The 19,421-nt window shown below is 38.8% G+C and overlaps 1 protein-coding gene across 2 annotated transcripts in view; it reads right to left on the bottom strand.

Moving 5' to 3' along the window:
* Window positions 1-5,915: 5,915 nt before the first annotated feature.
* The window catches only part of LOC126094910 (serine/threonine-protein phosphatase 6 regulatory ankyrin repeat subunit C-like), a 314,292-nt gene continuing 300,786 nt past the window's right edge, over window positions 5,916-19,421 (bottom strand). The window contains exon 17 of one of the 2 annotated variants that reach the window (XM_049909562.1): window positions 5,916-6,816. In XM_049909562.1, the coding sequence (XP_049765519.1) occupies window positions 6,361-6,816 (456 nt within the window). In that variant the 3' untranslated portion in view covers window positions 5,916-6,360. The remainder of the gene's footprint in view (window positions 6,817-19,421) is intronic. The other variant, XM_049909553.1, reaches the window with a different exon arrangement.

The raw sequence follows: 19,421 nt of genomic DNA, 5'->3' as shown, positions 1-19,421 counted from the left end.
TCCTTACCCGCACCCAGTCGCCACTCCCATCATGCACTGGTGCTGCTGCTTGCAGTGTGGTTTCAGTTACCTGAGACTGCAATCATGAGTGTGAGGAGTAGCAACTCTCCTTCTCAGAATATAATTACATATTAATTACATATCCAATGTACTATATCATATTAATGATATTATAAGAAAAACTGTAAACCAGTTTTTATGTTTTGACAAGTCTCCTGTACATCAAGTCAATGTCTTGAAATTGAATGTTATGAGACAATAAACCTCTGTTCTATGCTATTCTATTCTGTGACTAGAACTAAGCCACCTCTCAAAACTCTTCCAGTAAAGTTGCTACAATCACCACCAGGTATCACAGCCTATTTCTAGTGAGATGTGTACGAAAAACACTACCAAAGAAGAGAACAAGAAACTTGAGTTTTTATCTTTCTGTGGCACAGTGTCAGGATAGGTTAGCTGGCTCCTGAAGAGAAACAAAATTTCATCAGTATTCAGGCCCCAGCAAAAATACTGAAGTTCATCAGGTGTGTGAAGGATGAGTGTACACAATACCGTGTCAGTGTGGCCGCTACTATGTCGACCAAACACTACACGCTGTGGAGCAATTCTGGATACAACACAAAAGATGCTTATGCCTATGATATCCTGAAAAATCAGTCATGGCGGAACACACTTTAGAAAAGTGATGCTTAATTCTAGTTGATGAAACATTTGTCATTATGAGGGTGAATGGATTTTGGGATAGTGTTATAAAATAAGCTATAGAAATAAAAATATCTGAAAACACTGTCAGTAAGGATGGCAGTCTGCAGCTAAACACAGTCTGGGACCTGGCCATTGTGACACTGAAGCAGGTGTGACAGACACAGGACTAAATCATTACCATATTTGGCAAGTAAGAGAACACTGATGACATCAGAGCCCATGGTGTGGCTACATAAAGGTGAAGCCATGGTGACACATTAGTCATTTACCACTGGACAATTGCTGTGGAGAGCTTAGTCAAAAGTTCATGGGATTTTAACCACCCGACATAGCCAGAAACTCCAGAAGATTTTATTAATTCATATCACTGTGAGACCATGCATTCATAAAATAGTACATTTCCTTGTCTTACTCCCCTCATGAACCATGGAGCTTGCCATTGGTGGGGAGGCTTGCGTGCCTCAACGATACAGATAGCTGTACCGTAGGTGCGACCACAACGGAGGGGTATCTGTTGAGAGGCCAGACAAACGCGTGGTTCCTGAAGAGGGGCGGCAGCCTTTTCAGTAGTTGCAGGGGCAACAGTATGGATGATTGACTGATCTGGCCTTGTAACACTAACCAAAACAGCCTTGCTGTGCTGGTACTGCGAACGGTTGAAAGCAAGGGGAAACTACAGCCGTAATTTTTCCCGAGGGCATGCAGCTTTCCTGCATGGTTAATGATGATGGCGTCCTCGGGGTAAAATATTCCGGAGGTAAAATAGTCCCCCATTCGGATCTCCGGCCGGAGACTACTCAAGAGGACGTCATTATCAGGAGAAAGAAAACTGGCGTTCTACGGATCGGAGCGTGGAATGTCAGGTCCCTTAATCGGGCAGGTAGGTTAGTAAATTTAAAAAGGGAAATGGATAGGTAAAAGTTAGATATAGTGGGAATTAGTGAAGTTCAGTGGCAGGAGGAACAAGACTTTTGGTCAGGTGAATACAGGGTTATAAATACAAAGTCAAATAGGGGTAGTGCACGAGTAGGTTTAATAATGAATAAAAAAATAGGAATGCGGGTAAGCTACTACAAACAGCATAGGGAATGCATTGTTGTGGCCAAGATAGACACGAAACCCACGCCTACTACAGTAGTACAAGTTTATATGCCAACTAGCTCTGCAGATGACGAAGAAATTGAAGAAATATATGATGAAATAGAAGAAATTATTCAGATAGTGAAGGGAGACGAAAATTTAATAGTCATGGGTGACTGGAATTCGGTAGTAGGAAAAGGGAGAGTAGGAAACGTAGTAGGTGAATATGGATTGGGGGCAAGAAATGAAAGAGGAAGCCACCTGGTAGAATTTTGTGCAGAGCATAACTTAATCATAACTAACACTTGGTTCAAGAATCATGAAAGAAGGTTGTATACATGGAAGAACCCTGGAGATACTAAAAGGTATCAGATAGATTATATAATGGTAAGACAGAGATTTAGGAACCAGGTTTTAAATTGTAAGACATTTCCAAGGGCAGATGTGGACTCTGACCAAAATCTATTGGTTATGAACTGTAAATTAAAACTGAAGAAACTGCAAAAAGGTGGGAATTTAAGGAGATGGGACCTGCATAAACTAACTAAACCAGAAGTTGTACAGAGTTTCAGGGAGAGCATAAGGGAACAAATGGCAGGAATGGGGGAAAGAAATGCAGTAGAAGAAGAATGGGTAGCTTTGAGGCATGAAGTAGTGAAGGCAGCAGAGGATCAAGTAGGTAAAAATACGAGGGCTAGTAGAAATCCTTGGGTAACAGAAGAAATACTGAATTTAATTGATGAAAGGAGAAAATATAAAAATGCAGTAAATGAAGCAGGCAAAAAGGAATACAAATGCCTCAAAAATGAGATCGACAGGAAGTGCAAAATGGCTAAGCAGGGATGGCTAGAGGATAAATGTAAGGCTGTAGAGGCTTATCTCAATAGGGGTAAGATAGATACTGCCTACAGGAAAATTAAAGAGACCTTTGGAGAAAAGAGAACCACTTGTATGAATATCAAGAGCTCAGATGGAAACCCAGTTCTAAGCAAAGAAGGGAAAGCAGAAAGGTGGAAGGAGTATTAGAGGGTCTATACAAGGGTGATGTACTTGAGGACAATATTATGGAAATGGAAAAGGATGTAGACGAAGATGAAATGGGAGATATGATACTGCGTGAAGAGTTTGACAGAGCACTGAAAGACCTGAGTCGAAACAAGACCCCTGGAGTAGACAACATTCCATTTGAACTACTGATGGCATCGGTAGAGCCAGTCATGACAAAACTCTACCATCTGGTGAGCACGATGTATGAGACAGGCAAAATACCCTCTGACTTCAAGAAGAATATAATAATTCCAGTCCCAAAGAAAGCAGGTGTTGACAGATGTGAAAATTACCGAACAATCAGTTTAATAAGCCACAGCTGCAAAATACTAACACGAATTCTTTACAGACGAATGGAAAAACTAGTAGAAGCCGACCTTGGGGAAGATCAGTTTGGATTCCGTAGAAATACTGGAACACGTGTGGCAATACTGACCTTACGACTTATCTTAGAAGAAAGATTAAGGAAAGGCAAACCTACATTTCTAGCATTTGTAGACTTAGAGAAAGCTTTTGACAATGTTGACTGGAATACTCTCTTTCAAATTCTGAAGGTGGCAGGGGTAAAATACAGGGAGCGAAAGGCTATTTACAATTTGTACAGAAACCAGATGGCAGTTAAAAGAGTCGAGGGGTATGAAAGGGAAGCAGTGGTTGGGAAGGGGGTGAGACAGGGTCGTAGCCTATCCCCGATGTTATTCAATCTGTATATTGAGCAAGCAATAAAAAAAAATAAAAGTTCGGAGTAGGTAATAAAATCCATGAAGAAGAAATAACAACTTTGAGGTTCAGCGATAACATTGTAATTCTGTCAGAGACAGCAAAGGACTTGGAAGAGCAGTTGAACGGAATGGACAGTGTCTTGAAGGGAGGATATAACATGAACATTAACAAAAGCAAAACGAGGATAATGGAATGTAGTCAAACTAAGTCATGTGATGTTGAGAGTATTAGATTAGGAAATGAGACGCTTAAAGTAGTAAAGGAGTTTTGCTATTTGGGGAGCAAAATAACTGATGATGGTCGAAGTAGAGAGGATATAAAACGTAGACTGGCAATGGGAAGGAAAGCGATTCTGAAGGAGAGAAATTTGTTAACATCGAGTATTGATTTAAGTTTTAAGGTTTTCTTTACAGAGGAAAACTAAGGAGAATTGTCCCATTTTAATTCTCATACCACTGAAAAGATGAATGAAATTAGTGTCAGTGATGTTGAAAAACAGCTGATATCATTAAAACTGAACAAACCTCCAGGGCTCAATGGGATACCTGTCAGATTCGACACTGAATTTGCACTGAGTTAGCCCCTCATTTAACTGTAATCTATCGTAGGCACCTCAAACAAAAAACTGCACCCAATTCTTGGAAAATACTGCAGGTCACACCCATCAACAAGAAGGATAGTAGAAGTTATCCACAAAATTACCATCCAACATCCTTGGCATCAATTTGTTGTAGAATTCTAAAACACAATCTGAGCTAGTGAGATACCTTGTACAGAATGACCTCCTCAAAACCATCCAGCAGGGATTACAAAAACATTTATCACGTGAAACCCAACTTACACATTTCTCACATGACATACTGAAAGCTCTAGATCAAGGCAGTCAGGTAGATGCAGTATTACTTGATTTCCAAAAACCATTTGACTCAGTGCCACACCTAGCTTATTGGCAAAAGTACTATCATATGGGATATCAATTGAAACTTCCAACTGGATTGAGGACACAACATGTTATCTTGGATGGAGAGTTGTCATCAGATGTACATGTAACTTCAGGTGTGTCCCAGAGAAGTGTGTTATGACTCTTGCTGTTAATGTTGTATATTAATTACCTTGCACACAGTGTTAATAGTAACCGCAGACTTGTCACAGATGATGCAGCTACCTATCATGAAGCACTCTCTGAAAGAAGCTGCATAAATATTCAGTCAAATCTTGATTAGATTCCTAACTGATGCAGAGATTGGCAACTTGCTTTAAAAGTTCAGCAATGTAAAATTGCACACTTCCAAAACAAAAAAGTGTAGTATCTTATGACTGTAATATAAATGAATCACTGTTGCAATCAGCCAACTCATACTAATACTTTAGTGTAACACTTTGTAGGGATATGAAACAGAATGATCACATAAGCTCAGCTGGCAGTAGTCTTCAGTTTATTGGTAGAATACTGGGGTAGTGCAATCACTCTACAAAGGAGATTAGTTATAAATCACTTGTGTGATTGGTTCTAAAATATTACTCAACTGTGTGGGACCTGTACCAAATAGGATTAACAGGGAAGATTGAATGTATACATAGAAGGGCAGCACGAGTAGTTAATAGGTTTGTCTGATCCATGGGAGAGTGTCACAGAGATACTGAAGAAACTGAATTAGCAGCCTCTTGAAAATAGACATAAACTGTCTCGAGAAAGCTATTAACGAAGTTTTGAGAACCAGCTTTAAATGATGACTCTAGGAATACACTACAACCTCCTTTGTATCACTCACATAGCGATTGTGAGGATAAAATGTGAATAAGTGAGGCATTCGATCAATCATTCTTCCTGTACTCTATACGTGAATGGAAGGGGAAGAAACCCTAATAATTGGTAAAATCAGATGCACCTTCTGCCACGCATTTCACAGTGGTTTGCAGAGAGTAGATGTAGATGTATTATGACCTGCACAATTAAGTAAATACTTATGCTGCATTTTATTAATATTAGTGCTTCAATTGTTACTTTTTTCTGTCATTTCATAGTAACATACATTCTTATACTGTTTGTTTCCTTTCAGTAAGTTTTTTTGACACTGACACACACGTCCATTTGAATGAGGTCATGAGAGCACATTCATGCTTGGATACTTCACCCAGTTACAGCACTTTGCCACAAAAGATAAAATAACAGATTTGAGAACCAGTTTGGCACACAGTTTTAATCTGCTAGAAAGTTTCAAGAATTAAAGAAATTAGTAAATTTTATTTGTGCAATTTTTCTTAGAACCAACTTACACTGACAACCTGTTCATATGCTCAATTCCACAATTATGTAGGCTTCTTTTGGCATCTTCTTTTTCTCTCCTTGTATTTCTTATGAAATTAGTGCATAAGAAGACATTTATAAATATCCATATATTCTTAAAATATCTCAAGCTGAAAGTGTTTCATATGGTTTTTAGATCTTTATTCAAAAAATAATGAAACATACAAAAATAAATTGTATGTAGATAAGTACCCCAAATACATTATCCCACAGCTTCATTTGTTGCTTATGTTAACATTCAGGACTTTTTACTGGCCCATGTAACGGGTGTCCCACATAAAACTAGTACACCTCATGTACCACTTAATCATCTCTAAGCGAACTGCTTGTGTGAAGTGTCCTGGATGTCCATGGCAACCACTTCAAGCATCTCTTATATAAATAGATAACTACACATTTTTTAACATTACTGTTATCTATTCTTTTATTAGTTAGTTTATCGTTACTTTAATCTTGGGCATGAGGTGTACCAGTTTTAAGTGGTACACCTGTTATAATTAAAGTCGATATTGCATGTAATCCAGTAGTTCTTTCGTCGCATCAGCCCAAGCAACTACCAACTGGTATATAGCCTTACCATTTCTGTCTTTAATATTAATGTCTGCCCCGGCATTCACCAGAATCTCCAACATATCAAACATTTCACTGTAATACAGATGCTTGCTGGCTGCCAGCATTAAAGCTGTGTTTCCATCAAAATCCCTGGCATCAACTGGGACATGTGCTTCATCAAGCAAATACTTTGCTCCTATGTAATTTGATGACAGAACGGCACAGTGTAATGGGGTGTGCCCTTTGTAATCTGGAACATGTTCTGTATGACCTAGGTTTATGAGATACTTCAGCATTTCCACACCACATTCTGCTGCACAATGAAGCAATGTTGTCTTATGGTCAGGATCCCACCAGCAGTCTGATAAGGACATTCCCAAAGAAATCAAATGTTCCAACACCTGGAAACAGAAATACTACGTAAATACACTAGTGAGGGAGAAAAAATTCAGTACTGCTGCTCCCTTTAAAAATACACTACTCAGATTATTTTTCTACAGTCACCTATCTATCAACTGTGAGACATGTAGCAAATTTATATCAAACTGTTGTGACTTCAGGTTGAATCAGGGCAATCACCCATCTGCTCATATTGCACCCTTACCAATAATTAAATGAAACTATACAGTTCCAGAGACCTTTTCAAGTCTTCAACGTCAATTATTTATAAATGCAGTGAGCAAGAGAAACGGGTTTGAATCCTGGCCTTGGTACAAATTTTCATTCATCACTTAAATCTGCATATTTATATACATCATAGAAGTTTGAGACTTGAAAAGGTCTGTGGAACCATATAGTTTCATTTGATTAAAGCACCTTTGCCTAAGTTTCAGACAGGATCCCCTGTTTCATTTGATGCCGAAGTGCTGTTCAAACACAGTTGCAGAGCTGCAACACTATTAGAGTTGAGGGGAAATACCAAGTGGACTGAGGTGTTGATGGGAATTTGGACTGAGGAAGGAGGCATGCTAGGGTAGTCTGTGTTGGTGTGCATATCACTGTTTCAGAGTGGAGTAGTGGTTAGTGCATCTGCCTACTGAGCAGGAGACCCATGTTCAAATCCCAGCCTAGGTACAAGTTTTCTTTCATCATTTCAATCTGCATATACACATAACTAATAATTAATTTTTTATTTACTTATTTCTAAAGTTACATACATTTTCTAAGTACTACATATGTTGTAGATCCTCTGATATTTCACAACTTAACTAAGCCCATTCCCAGTTAGTTTTATTATTGAGGGCGTTATTTTCAGTTTGCTGATCCCAGTGATGCATCTACGTTTACTGGAAGTTGTTAACCCGAAAGTAGTGTATTTTAGTTTGTGTGAAACTAATTACCTTATGACATAATTGGCATTAAACTTTATGACCAGCTATAGTTTCTGTTGCAGGTTTTGCCTCTGTGCTTGTTAGAATCAATCCACAGATGTTCTACTAGACTTTGATCATTCAGGCTCTGAGGCCTTAATGGACAACAGAGATAGGCACTATCATATATGATACCCACTGGAAGGACATCTACCTCTTCTGGTACAATGAATCAAGCAAACACACACTTGTAAAAATGGTGAAATGTGGCAAAATATACAAACTGGTGGACAGTGAAGTTCAGATTAAAAGTGAATGGGAAGTATAAACTGGAGGGTCATGTTGTTGTTGTTGTTGTTGTTGTTGTTGTCTTCAGTCCTGAGACTGGTTTGATGCAGCTATCCATGCTACTCTATCCTGTGCAAGCTTCTTCATCTCCCAGCACTAGTCAAGTTGTGCCACAAGCTAATCTTCTCCCCAATTCTATTCAATACCTCCTCATTAGTTATGTGATCCACCCATCTAATCTTCAGCATTCTTATGTAGCACCACATTTCGAAAGCTTCTATTCTCTTCTTGTCTAAACTATTTATTGTCCATTTTCACTTCCATACATGACTACACTCCATACAAATACTTTCAGAAACAACTTCCTGACATTTAAATCTATACTCGATGTTAACAAATTTTTCTTCTTCAGAATCGCTTTCCTTCCCATTGCCAGTCTACGTTTTATATCCTCTCTACTTCGACCATCATCAGTTATTTTGCTCCCCAAATAGCAAAACTCCTTTACTACTTTAAGCGTCTCATTTCCTAATCTAATACTCTCAACATCACCCGACTTAGTTCGACTACATTCCATTATCCTCGTTTTGCTTTTGTTAATGTTCATGTTATATCCTCCCTTCAAGACACTGTCCATTCCATTCAACTGCTCTTCCAAGTCCTTTGCTGTCTCTGACAGAATTACAATGTTATCGCTGAACCTCAAAGTTGTTATTTCTTCTTCATGGATTTTAATACCTACTCCGAACTTTTATTTCTATTATTGCTTGCTCAATATACAGATTGAATAACATCAGGGATAGGCTACAACCCTGTCTCACTCCCTTCCAAACCACTGCTTCCCTTTCATACCCCTCGACTCTTTTAACTGCCATCTGGTTTCTGTACAAATTGTAAATAGCCTTTCGCTCCCTGTATTTTACCTCTGTCACCTTCGGAATTGGAAAGAGAGTATTCCAATCAGCATTGTCAAAAGCTTTCTCTAAGTCTACAAATACTAGAAATGTAGGTTTGCCTTTCCTTAATCTTTCTTCTAAGAAAAGTCGTAGGGTTAGTATTGCCTCACATGTTCCAACATTTCTAAGGAATCCAAACTGATCCTCCCCGAGTTTGGTTTCTATCAGTTTTTCCATTTGTCTGTAAAGAATTCGCGTTAGTATTTTGCAGCTGTGACTTATTAAACCGATAGTTCGGTAATTCTCACATCTGTCAACACCTCCTTTCTTTGGGATTGTAATTATTATATTCTTCTTGAAGTCTGAGGGTATTTCACCTGTCTCATACATCTTGCTCACCAGATGGTAGAGTTTTGTCAGGACTGGCTCTCCCAAGACCGTCAGTAGTTCCAATGGAATGTTGTCTACTCCAGGGGTCTTGTTTCGACTCAGGTCTTTCAGTGCTCTGTCAAACTCTTCACGCAGTATCATATCTCCCATTTCATCTTCGTCTACATCCTTTTCCATTTCCATAATATTGTCCTCAAGTACATCGCCCTAGTATAGACCCTCTATATACTCCTTCCATCCTTCTGCTTTCCCTTCTTTGGTTAGAACTGGGTTTCCATCTGAGCTCTTGATATTCATACAAGTGGTTCTCTTTTCTCCAAAGGTCTCTTTAATTTTCCTGTAGGCAGTATCTATCTTACCCCTATTGAGATAAGGCTCTACAGCCTTACAGTTATCCTCTAGCCATCCCTGCTTAGCCATTTTGCACTTCCTGTCGATCTCATTTTTGAGGCATTTGTATTCCTTTTTGCCTGCCTCATTTACTGCATTTTTATATTTTCTCCTTTCATCAATTAATTTCAATATTTCTTCTGTTACCCAAGGATTTCTACTAGCCCTCGTCTTTTTACCTACTTGATCCTCTGCTGCCTTCACTACTTCATCCCTGAAAGCTACCCATTCTTCTTCTACTGTATTTCTTTCCCCCATTCCTGCCATTTGTTCCCTTATGCTCTCCCTGAAACTCTGTACAACCTCTGGTTTAGTTAGTTTATCCAGGTCCCACCTCCTTAAATTCCCACCTTTTTGCAGTTTCTTCAGTTTTAATCTACAGTTCATAACCAATAGATTGTGGTCAGAGTCCACATCTGCCCTTGGAAATGTCTTACAATTTAAAACCTGGTTCCTAAATTATAGTAGGTCATAGTGACAGTGAATAGCAAAAACATTTCGAGTGACAAAGGCTGTAAATTAGGACAGTGCAGTTAATGTGGATGAGGAAAACAAAATTAAAAATATGATGCTCCACCAACAAACAGTGAATGGCTGCTGCCACAACAGACTCACATCTTTTCAACCAGTGAGAGGATGAGGACATTTGATGCCACACTTCACATTTTGCGACCAATCAGCACAGAGCCCACCTGTGAACGATGGTGCAATCTGATAACTTGAATGCATTGTCAATCAGATTGCAGTTACTGATGGCGCAGAAACTGGTGCTGGGGCTGTTTAAGATAAAGTTTTACTGTTCTCTTTTTGGGTCACCAGTCTTGTAACTGTTTTGATGCAGCCTGCCACAAATTCCTCTCTTGTGCCTACCATTTCATCTCAGAGCAACAATTACAACCTACATCCTCAATTACTTGCTGGATATCTTCCAATCTCTGTCTTCCTCTGCAGTTGTTACCTTCTACAGCTCCCTCTAACTCCATGGAAATAGTTCCCTGATGTCTTAACATGTGTCCTACCACCCTGTCTCTTCTTCTTTTCAGTGATTTCCATGTATTCTTTTCTTCGTTGATTCTGTGGAGAACCACATCATTTTTTACCTAACCAGCCCACCTAATTGTAAACATTCTCCTGTAGAATTTCATCTCAAATGCTTTGATTCTCTTCTGTTCAGTTTTTCCCACAATATGTTTCACTACTGCACAATGCTCTCCAAATACACATTCTCCAAAATTTCTTCCACACATTAAGGCCTGTGTTTAACACTAATAGACTTCTTTTGGCCAGGAATGCCCTTTTTGTCAGTGCTAATCTGTTTTTATGTCCTCTTCTCTCCAACCATCAAGGGTTATTTTGCTCATTAGGTAGCAGAATTCTTTAACTTTGTCTACTTCATGATCCCTAACGCTGATGTTAAGTTTTTCATTTTCTCATTTCTGTTACTTTTGTCTTTCTTTGACTTACTCTCTTATCCATATTCTGTATCCATTAGGTTGCTCATTCCATCCTGTGATTCTTCTTCACTTTCACTGAGGATAGAGATGTAGTTGTCCAATCTTATCATTTACATCCTTTCACGTACAATTTTAATCCCCTTCTTGAACCTTTCTTCTATTTCTGTCATTGCTTCTTTGATGTATAGGTTTAACAGTAGAGGTAAAATACAGCATCTCTGCCTTACACACATTTTAATCTGAGCACTCCATTTTTAATCTTCCAGTTTCATACTTTTCATCAACTAATGATGTATTTGACCTCCATACAGAATAAAAATCTCACTTTCCACATGAATATGCTGGACAATAGAAACAAATTGAATTACAGTTAAAAGAAAGTTGGCTTGGATACCATGGCCTTACTTAACATGAATCATAAAATGAGTTTTGCCTCTAACAAGGTTGCATCAAAAGTCTGCAAGAGTACTTTTTTCAACTGTTCTTGTTTTAATAACAATAGTCAATGACACAATAAGCACAGATCTGCATATAAACTCCATGGTTCTTCCTCACACATTCACTAAAATATTTGTAGGTTGCCTGACAGGTACTTGTCAGTGCCGTCTGACTGCCGCGTCTACTTTCTTCCTGTGACTGATTTTTAACCTCTGCACACAAACAAGTGACACGCAGTAAATAGGATTCTAACATCCCACACTCATATCCAGAATATCGTGTGTTTGAGACAGTAGAAGGAGGCTGAGTAGTACTAGAATTTACACAGAAATTCTCGAATCACTACAAACACCCCCCCCCCCCCCCCCCACACGACCGTACACTCGGTATTTTATACATAATCATTATGCAAATAATACCACTCATAATAACATTTCATATCTTAACAGTTTAATGGTATACATTTCTTACATATGTTTATACATATCTTTCCTTTCAATAACAACTCTCTGTCCTCTCTTGAACAATCTTTTGCTTATTGTTTCTCTACTCTTTTCTTATTTTACTTTGTTATTAAGACATGAGCATTTACTCACGGTTTTAGTCAGCTTTACTGATGTTTAGAAATTATGAGGACTTCCTTATTTTTCCTTTTTTTTTTTCAGATGAAAACTTCAGGTGGTCATGACACATGAGTAAACTATTTTCTATTCTTATCTTTCGTACCACCTTTTTCCTAGTATGTACTATTTTCATTATTTGTAGCCTGGAGGAACTCTGGATGAAATGAAAGTGTTCTTTTGACTATCATTTAGTTCCACAAAACATAATAATGCTAGTAGTTCATAGAATTCACACTTCCCAGAATAATCCCTATAAAATTTGTGACTTTTGTCATGATACTGCAGCCTTCTCCTAGGATCAGCACCTATTCCTTGCTTGTGGGTTGACCTTATGAGAGCACTTCCTCTTGCCATTCTGGTAGGTACACCCCTTACAAAACATCCCTATTTTTTAGGCCACAGATCATCCTAAAGCGACTAGTTTCAGCAACTTTTACAGTCAGAATAGTTGCCAATTTTGAAGATATAGAAATTAGTAAGCTAACATACCACACTCTGATGTCATATGGAATAATATTTTGAGATAACTCAACATTTAGACAAAAAGTATTCACTGCTCAAAAGGAAGTGGTTAGAATAATGTGTGGGGTTTATAGTCACACACCTTGTAGGCATCTTTTTAAAAGATTAGGAATTCTTACAACAGTCTCACAGTACATTTACTCACTAATGAAATTTGTTCTCAACAGCATGGACCAGTTTAAAAACAACAGAAACATTCATGATTGTAATACCAGAAAAAAAGAAAGACTTACACTATCCTTTACTCAACCTATTTTTGGCACAGAAAGGGGTAAAATATGCTGCTATAAAAATTTTGACAAATTACCAGGTGGAATAAAATGTCTGGCAGACAGCAGTAATAGCTTCAAAAATAAATTGAAATCATACCTCCCTGACAACTCCTTCTATACCATAGATGAATTCTTGAATAGTAATAAATCTATAAATATAGTATATGCATTTTGTGCCATTTAAGGGAATGGGGTAAATAAGAGAAATATTAATCTTTAGTGAATGCCGGGTACACCCCCCCTTATCCTTTCTGAGTAGGCCTCACAGTTCCTTACCCTACTCAATATTTCTATGTATACCACAATTAATTATCTTCTGGTTAAGATATAAATCTATCTTAAACTTCTTATCCATTCTTTAATATATCATTTACTCCCCAGAGTTCTCCTCTACTTATCAACTACTACATTTCTACAGATACTATTTACATCCCACTATCCTTCAATTCATCAGAGTATTCATCGCACTGATGTTTCTTAATGATCAACATGACTAATTCTACTCTTACTTTCATTTTCTTTCTTTGCTCATGCCTCTCTGATTTATCCATTACTCATTACTACTTTATAGTTTGTTTCGTATGAGCACCTCTTCTTATGTATATTCAATGTAGACCCATCATAGCTTCCTATATAAGTCTGCATATTTCCATTTGTACACACATTTTCCCTACAACACCTGGCGGCTCTCACATCGTGACAGGCTTCCTCTTATGTGATTTAAAGTTTGTGTAGAAGTGTATTTCTGTGTATATGTGGATGTGTCTTCATATAGTCTGATTCTTCAGCCTTCTTATCTAAAGATAAGATTTAGGTTTTAAGTAACCACAGAAATAAGGAAGTACTTCAGCGATAGAAGTTTGTGAACATGGAAAGAGGGAAAAAATAGACAGGTCCTCGAATGAGAAGTAAGAAAGGAATAAATAGATATATTTAGAAATTATACGGACTTCCTTCTTCTCCCCCCCCCCCCCCCCCCCCAATTGTAAACTTAAGGTGTTTATGACACTTGAGTAAATGACTGAAGAAGAGAAAGAAGATAGCCCCAAAGATAGGAAACCCTTCCCATCCCCCTTCCCTAGGATCCCCACCCCTCAGGTACTTGAGTGAGACGCTGGAGAAGGTTTGGTGTTAAATCATCTCCTACAGAACGGACGTGTCCCACTTTTACCCTTTGAGGTCCCTGAAGGAAATCCTTGCAACTCTATGGAAATGGCAAATGATGAAGAATCAGGCACACTTGTTTGTGAGGGTTGTTTGAAAGGTGTGATGTGTGTTTTGCATTAGTCATGATTTATCTGTTCTTGTAAATCGTGCTTTTAGCTACAATACCCACCTCTTTCAAAATTTATACAAACCCTCCCATCTATATCACATCTCGTAAAAGGCATAAAATACTCTATACAAAATAGAAAATCTATACACTGTGATATAACAGTTGTTCAGCTAGTCACATCTTATTATATTTCCCATAAATATAATCCTCTATTTAGTTTATTTTGTCTAGATATCACTTTTTTCTGTGACACTCTTAAGTTGTTCTCTATTTTGTAGTCATATCCAGTTTTCTATGCAATAAGATTACAGAATAGTTCTAGATTTTAAAGGAATTTGGTGCAGGAAACTATTTGGAAAAACTCAGGATCCGATTGTTGTTACTCTACCCTTTAACTTAGAATGTTAACATCCCTGGGGGATAGATAATAGACTAGTTTAAGACTTTAAAGGAATTTTGTACAAAAAAACTATTTTGGAAGAAACATGGTAAACAACTCGGGATCTGACGGTTGTTACTCCACCCATTAACTCAGAATGTTAATGTCCCTAGGAGTTACAAAATTTTACATCCTTTAAATTGTATCACCCCCCCTTTTTTTTCCTTTTTTTTGTGTTAAATGCCAATCGAAATATTTCCTCATAGTACCCCAAGTATTATTGTAATATTTTTGGTCCCACAGATCTGAAATTAACTTTTCTTGAGCACTGGCAGACCAGTACTTCTCTTTAAATTTCTTTTATGTGCAGCGGTGGTCCAGGCACCATTCACAGCAGTGCTTTCCAGCATAATTTCACGGGGACAACACTTTGTCACACAGACATCTGAAATGTTGTCTGCTTTTCCAAAGTCACGCTCTCCTTATGGAGGATAGTACATTTTGTTCAGCCTCTACCATCAATACAACTGGCTGTGGTTGTTGATGCTAGCCAGACTGCTATAGGGCAGTGCTGCAACAGATTTTTTTCCCTGTAAGTTTCCATTTCCACAGACTAAATGAAGTGCTTATGAATGCGGACTGTTAGTGGTATGTAGAGTAATTATACAATTCCAATCAGAAGCTGAGACATGCCACTTCAATATCTTTGGCATTTAACAACCCCCACAATTCCTTCTTTCCTCCACAGTTGCATCATTTGCAATTCATCACATAATTCATTAACAATTACTGTCACCTGTGATAAGCTGACAACATGGTTGCCGTCTATCTCTCAAGAATCAATGCGCCCTCTGCAAGAGTGGATGTACTCCAGAAAGCTATGCCCTAACAGATGAGGATCTACATGAGCTCCTTATAATACAAATGAAGGGACTGCAGCTCAAACAATTACCTACAAGCAACTTCCTTGTCTGGTGTGAAATTTCTCTAAGCTGAGCCCAACATATCATATTTTTCCATTGTCAGATAAAGGTTTTCAGTGCAATCAGGGCCTTGCACATTCTGGAGCCATATGACTATTCATTTGATAATGGACAGATATGTTTGGCTGAGAGTATGACATGACTGTCATTTGTGGGTTAAAAGCTGTTTACCTTATGAATCAGCCAAAGTTGGATGTCATGTCCCCAAGCCTCTCAGTTCCTTTCATGGACATTTCTGCAGAGACAGTTGCATGAGACCTTTTGATTACATGGATTTCAATGTTTGGCTGCATGACAGATGTGACAACAAATCAAGGGTGATAATTTGAGTACTCTTTGTTCTACTTTATGTGGGTTCACTCATCATTGTTCCCCCAGCTACCATTCATCAAGCAACAGCATGGTAGAATGCTGGCATGGGACACATGAGTCAGTGTTAATGTCTCATAGGTCTTTCTGGTTGATTACCTTGCCACTGGTGTTACATGGGCTGTGGACTGTGTTCAAAACTGAGTTCAGTACTTCAGCAGCAGAAATGGCATACCTGAGATTTCCATCACACTTTTTCTCCATGCACCAATAGAGCCACCCTGAAGATCCTTGCTCAATTGTGCTGCAAATGAGGAACTGAATTTCAAATTTCTGACCTACAATGGCATCTCAGCATGTGAACTCACCCATTTTCATTCACGAAAACCTCACTCAATGTACTGTGTCATGGCTCTGCACAAATGTCATTAGAGCACCCTTCCAACTGCCTTACACTGGCCTCTTTCCAATCTCAGAAACAGGAGCACACACAATGACGCTCTTAATTAATGCCAAATCAGACAGGATTCAGTATACCGGCTCCCATCATATGACACTGCACAAAGGCAGCCTCTCCACTGACCTGGCACCTCCTTCTAGCCCTTTCCACACTGACCTGGCATCCATTCTGCTGGCCACCCCACCATCCTTGTCAATGGAGTCAGCCACCACAGATGCTAATGCATCAACAAGCATATTTCACTGAGTGTTCTCACTCACCAATACTGGTGTTAGTCTGTATAAGAGTAGGCAGGACAATTTTGCAAAAGCTCCCTTTCATCTTAGGAGCTCTGCTCTACAGGATAGAGACTGTATGGAGAAGTAAGCAGTCAAACATGTAATCAAAAGTGCGGACTATTTTTGTGCCTATGTCATAGATGATCCAGCACCATCTTAGGCTATGGTTGATGACCTTGTTTTGTTATATCTCTGGTTCTCTCCTGAGTGTGTTTTCTTTGATTTTGCATCTATTGCAGTAATAAGGTGTGCAGTACTTACACCACCTGTATTCAATTGTGGATGATAGTACCCTCAACTTAACATCAAAATTGATGATGGTGAAGTAGTTTGACATGAAAAGCGGCCTACTTTGCTTATTTTCACCTACTTATGACATATGGTATTATATTTTGGGGTAGCTCTTCCCATTCTGAGAGGATATCTTTGGCTCAGAAATGGACAGTTTGGGTATTAAGTGGTGTATGTTTGTGAACCTCTTGTCAACAACTGTTTATTAGTCCTTTACTGTTATTTCTTGTGAATAATATCCGCTTATTCCTAAGAATTAGCAGCTTTTACTCAGTCAATACTAGGTAGAAAACCAGTCTGCACTTCGATTGCACTTCCTTGACACTTCCACGGAAAGACATGCAATATCCTGCTGCATCCATTTTCAATAAGCTACCACAAGAATTCAAAAATCTTACTAGTAATCCACACACTTTCAAATCCAAACTGAGGAGTTACCTCATGGATCACTCCTTCTATTCTATCGAGGAGTTCCTTGAAAAATTAAGCTAATTCCTGTGTTATATTGTTGATTGAGTTTACATAAAATTACAGCTTGACATCTTTATACGATTCATAACCATTTTATGTTATCTGCTATTTCTTTTCTGTTGTAATTTCATGTTCTAACATATTCCATAACTAAGGAGCTTTGCTGCTCAATATGGAACTAGATGAATAAAATAAAAAGTTAAGAATTTCTGCAACCTTGGAAGCAAAATTAACACTTGATCAATGAAGCAAGTAGACTAGATAAGCAAAGAGGGCATTCCTACTCAAAAGAAGAAGAAGGAATTTAAGAGAATATATGTTTGAAACACAGCATTTTATGGTATTGAATCATGGACTGTGGGAAAACTAGAAAGAAAGAGAACAGAAGTGTTTGACATGTGGTCCTATAGAAGCATTCTGAAATTCTGATAAGCATTCTGAAATTCTGATAAGATAAAGATTGAGTAGAGTCTTTGCAGGACTGGCAAAGAAAGGATCATATGGAAAACATTGACAAGAAAATGAGACAGGATGACGGGACATCATAGGGCATCAAGGAATAACTTGCCTGGTACTGGAGGAAGCTCTGGTGGGTAAAAACTGAAGAGAAAGATAAAGAGTGAAATATATCCAACAAATAACTGAGGACATAATGTGCAAATGTTACTCTGAGATGAAGAGGTTAGCAAAAGAGAGGCATCAAACTAGTCAGCCCCCCCCCCCCCCCCCCCTCCTCTCTCTCTCTCTCTCTCTCTCTCTCTCTCTCTCTATCTCTCTCTCTCTCTCTCTCTCTCACACACACACACACACACACACACACACACACACACACACACACAAGAATCAAACTACTCCCATGAAGACAACGTCAAACATCTGACAAGGGAATTTCCCCATCGCAACCCCCTCAGATTTAGTTATAAGTTGGCACAGTGGATGGGCCTTGAAAAACTGAACACAGATCAATCGAGAAAACAGGAAGAAGTTGTGTGGAACTATGAAAAAAATAAGCAAAAATATACAAACTGAGTAGTCCATGCGCAAGGTAGGTAACATTAAGGAGTATTTGAGCTAAGGAGCGCCATGGTCTTGTGGTCAGCATGAGCAGCTGCGGAATGAGAGGTCCATGGTTCAAGTCTTCCCTTCAGTGAAAAGTTTACTTTCTTTATGTTGTGGCTAGACAAGACAGCCTAGACACAATGAGAGGAAGCCAAAAGGCACGCGCTTAAACTCACGCAGGCTGGCGTGAGGTCTGAAACAGGATACGTAATGAATGCTATAAAGAAAAGTACATAGCTTCTGGAGTACTTAACTTTAATCCACATTTGTAGAACATCGCTCTTGATGATAAATTACTAGAATCTCAATATCACTTGAATACGGTGCCTTGCTAGGTCGTAGCAAATGTAGCTGAAGGCTATGCTAACTATCGTCTCGGCAAATGAGAGCGTAGTTGTCAGTGAACCGTTCCTTGCAAAGTCAGCTGTACAACTGGGGCGAGTCCTAGTACATCTCTCTAGACCTGCCGTGTGGTGGCGCTCGGTCTGCAATTACTGACAGTGGCGACACGCGGATCCGTCGTATACTAGCAGACCGCGGCTGATTTAAAAGGTACCACCTAGCAAGTGTGGTGTCTGGCGGTGACACCACACTTTATTTTTGCAAAGTTATTATCTGTCCGTTCGTTCATTGACGTCTCTGTTCACTGTAATGAGTTTAGTGTCTGTGTTTTGCGACCTCACCACAAAACCATGCGATTAGTAGACGAAAGGACGTGCCGCTCCAATGGGAACCGAGAACATTTGATCGCAAGGTCGTATGTCAACCGATTCCTCCACAGGAAAACACGTCTGATATATTCTATACGACACTGATGACGGCATGTGCGTCACATGACAGGAATATGTTGTTGACCCACCTAACTTGTACACTTGGCGAATGGGTGAAAAGATTCCTCTACCTTGCCCCATTTAGGT

The sequence above is a fragment of the Schistocerca cancellata genome, chromosome 1 (genome assembly GCF_023864275.1).
Source record: "Schistocerca cancellata isolate TAMUIC-IGC-003103 chromosome 1, iqSchCanc2.1, whole genome shotgun sequence".
Lineage (NCBI taxonomy): Eukaryota > Metazoa > Arthropoda > Insecta > Orthoptera > Acrididae > Schistocerca > Schistocerca cancellata.
This window is presented reverse-complemented; position numbering and strand designations above follow the sequence as displayed.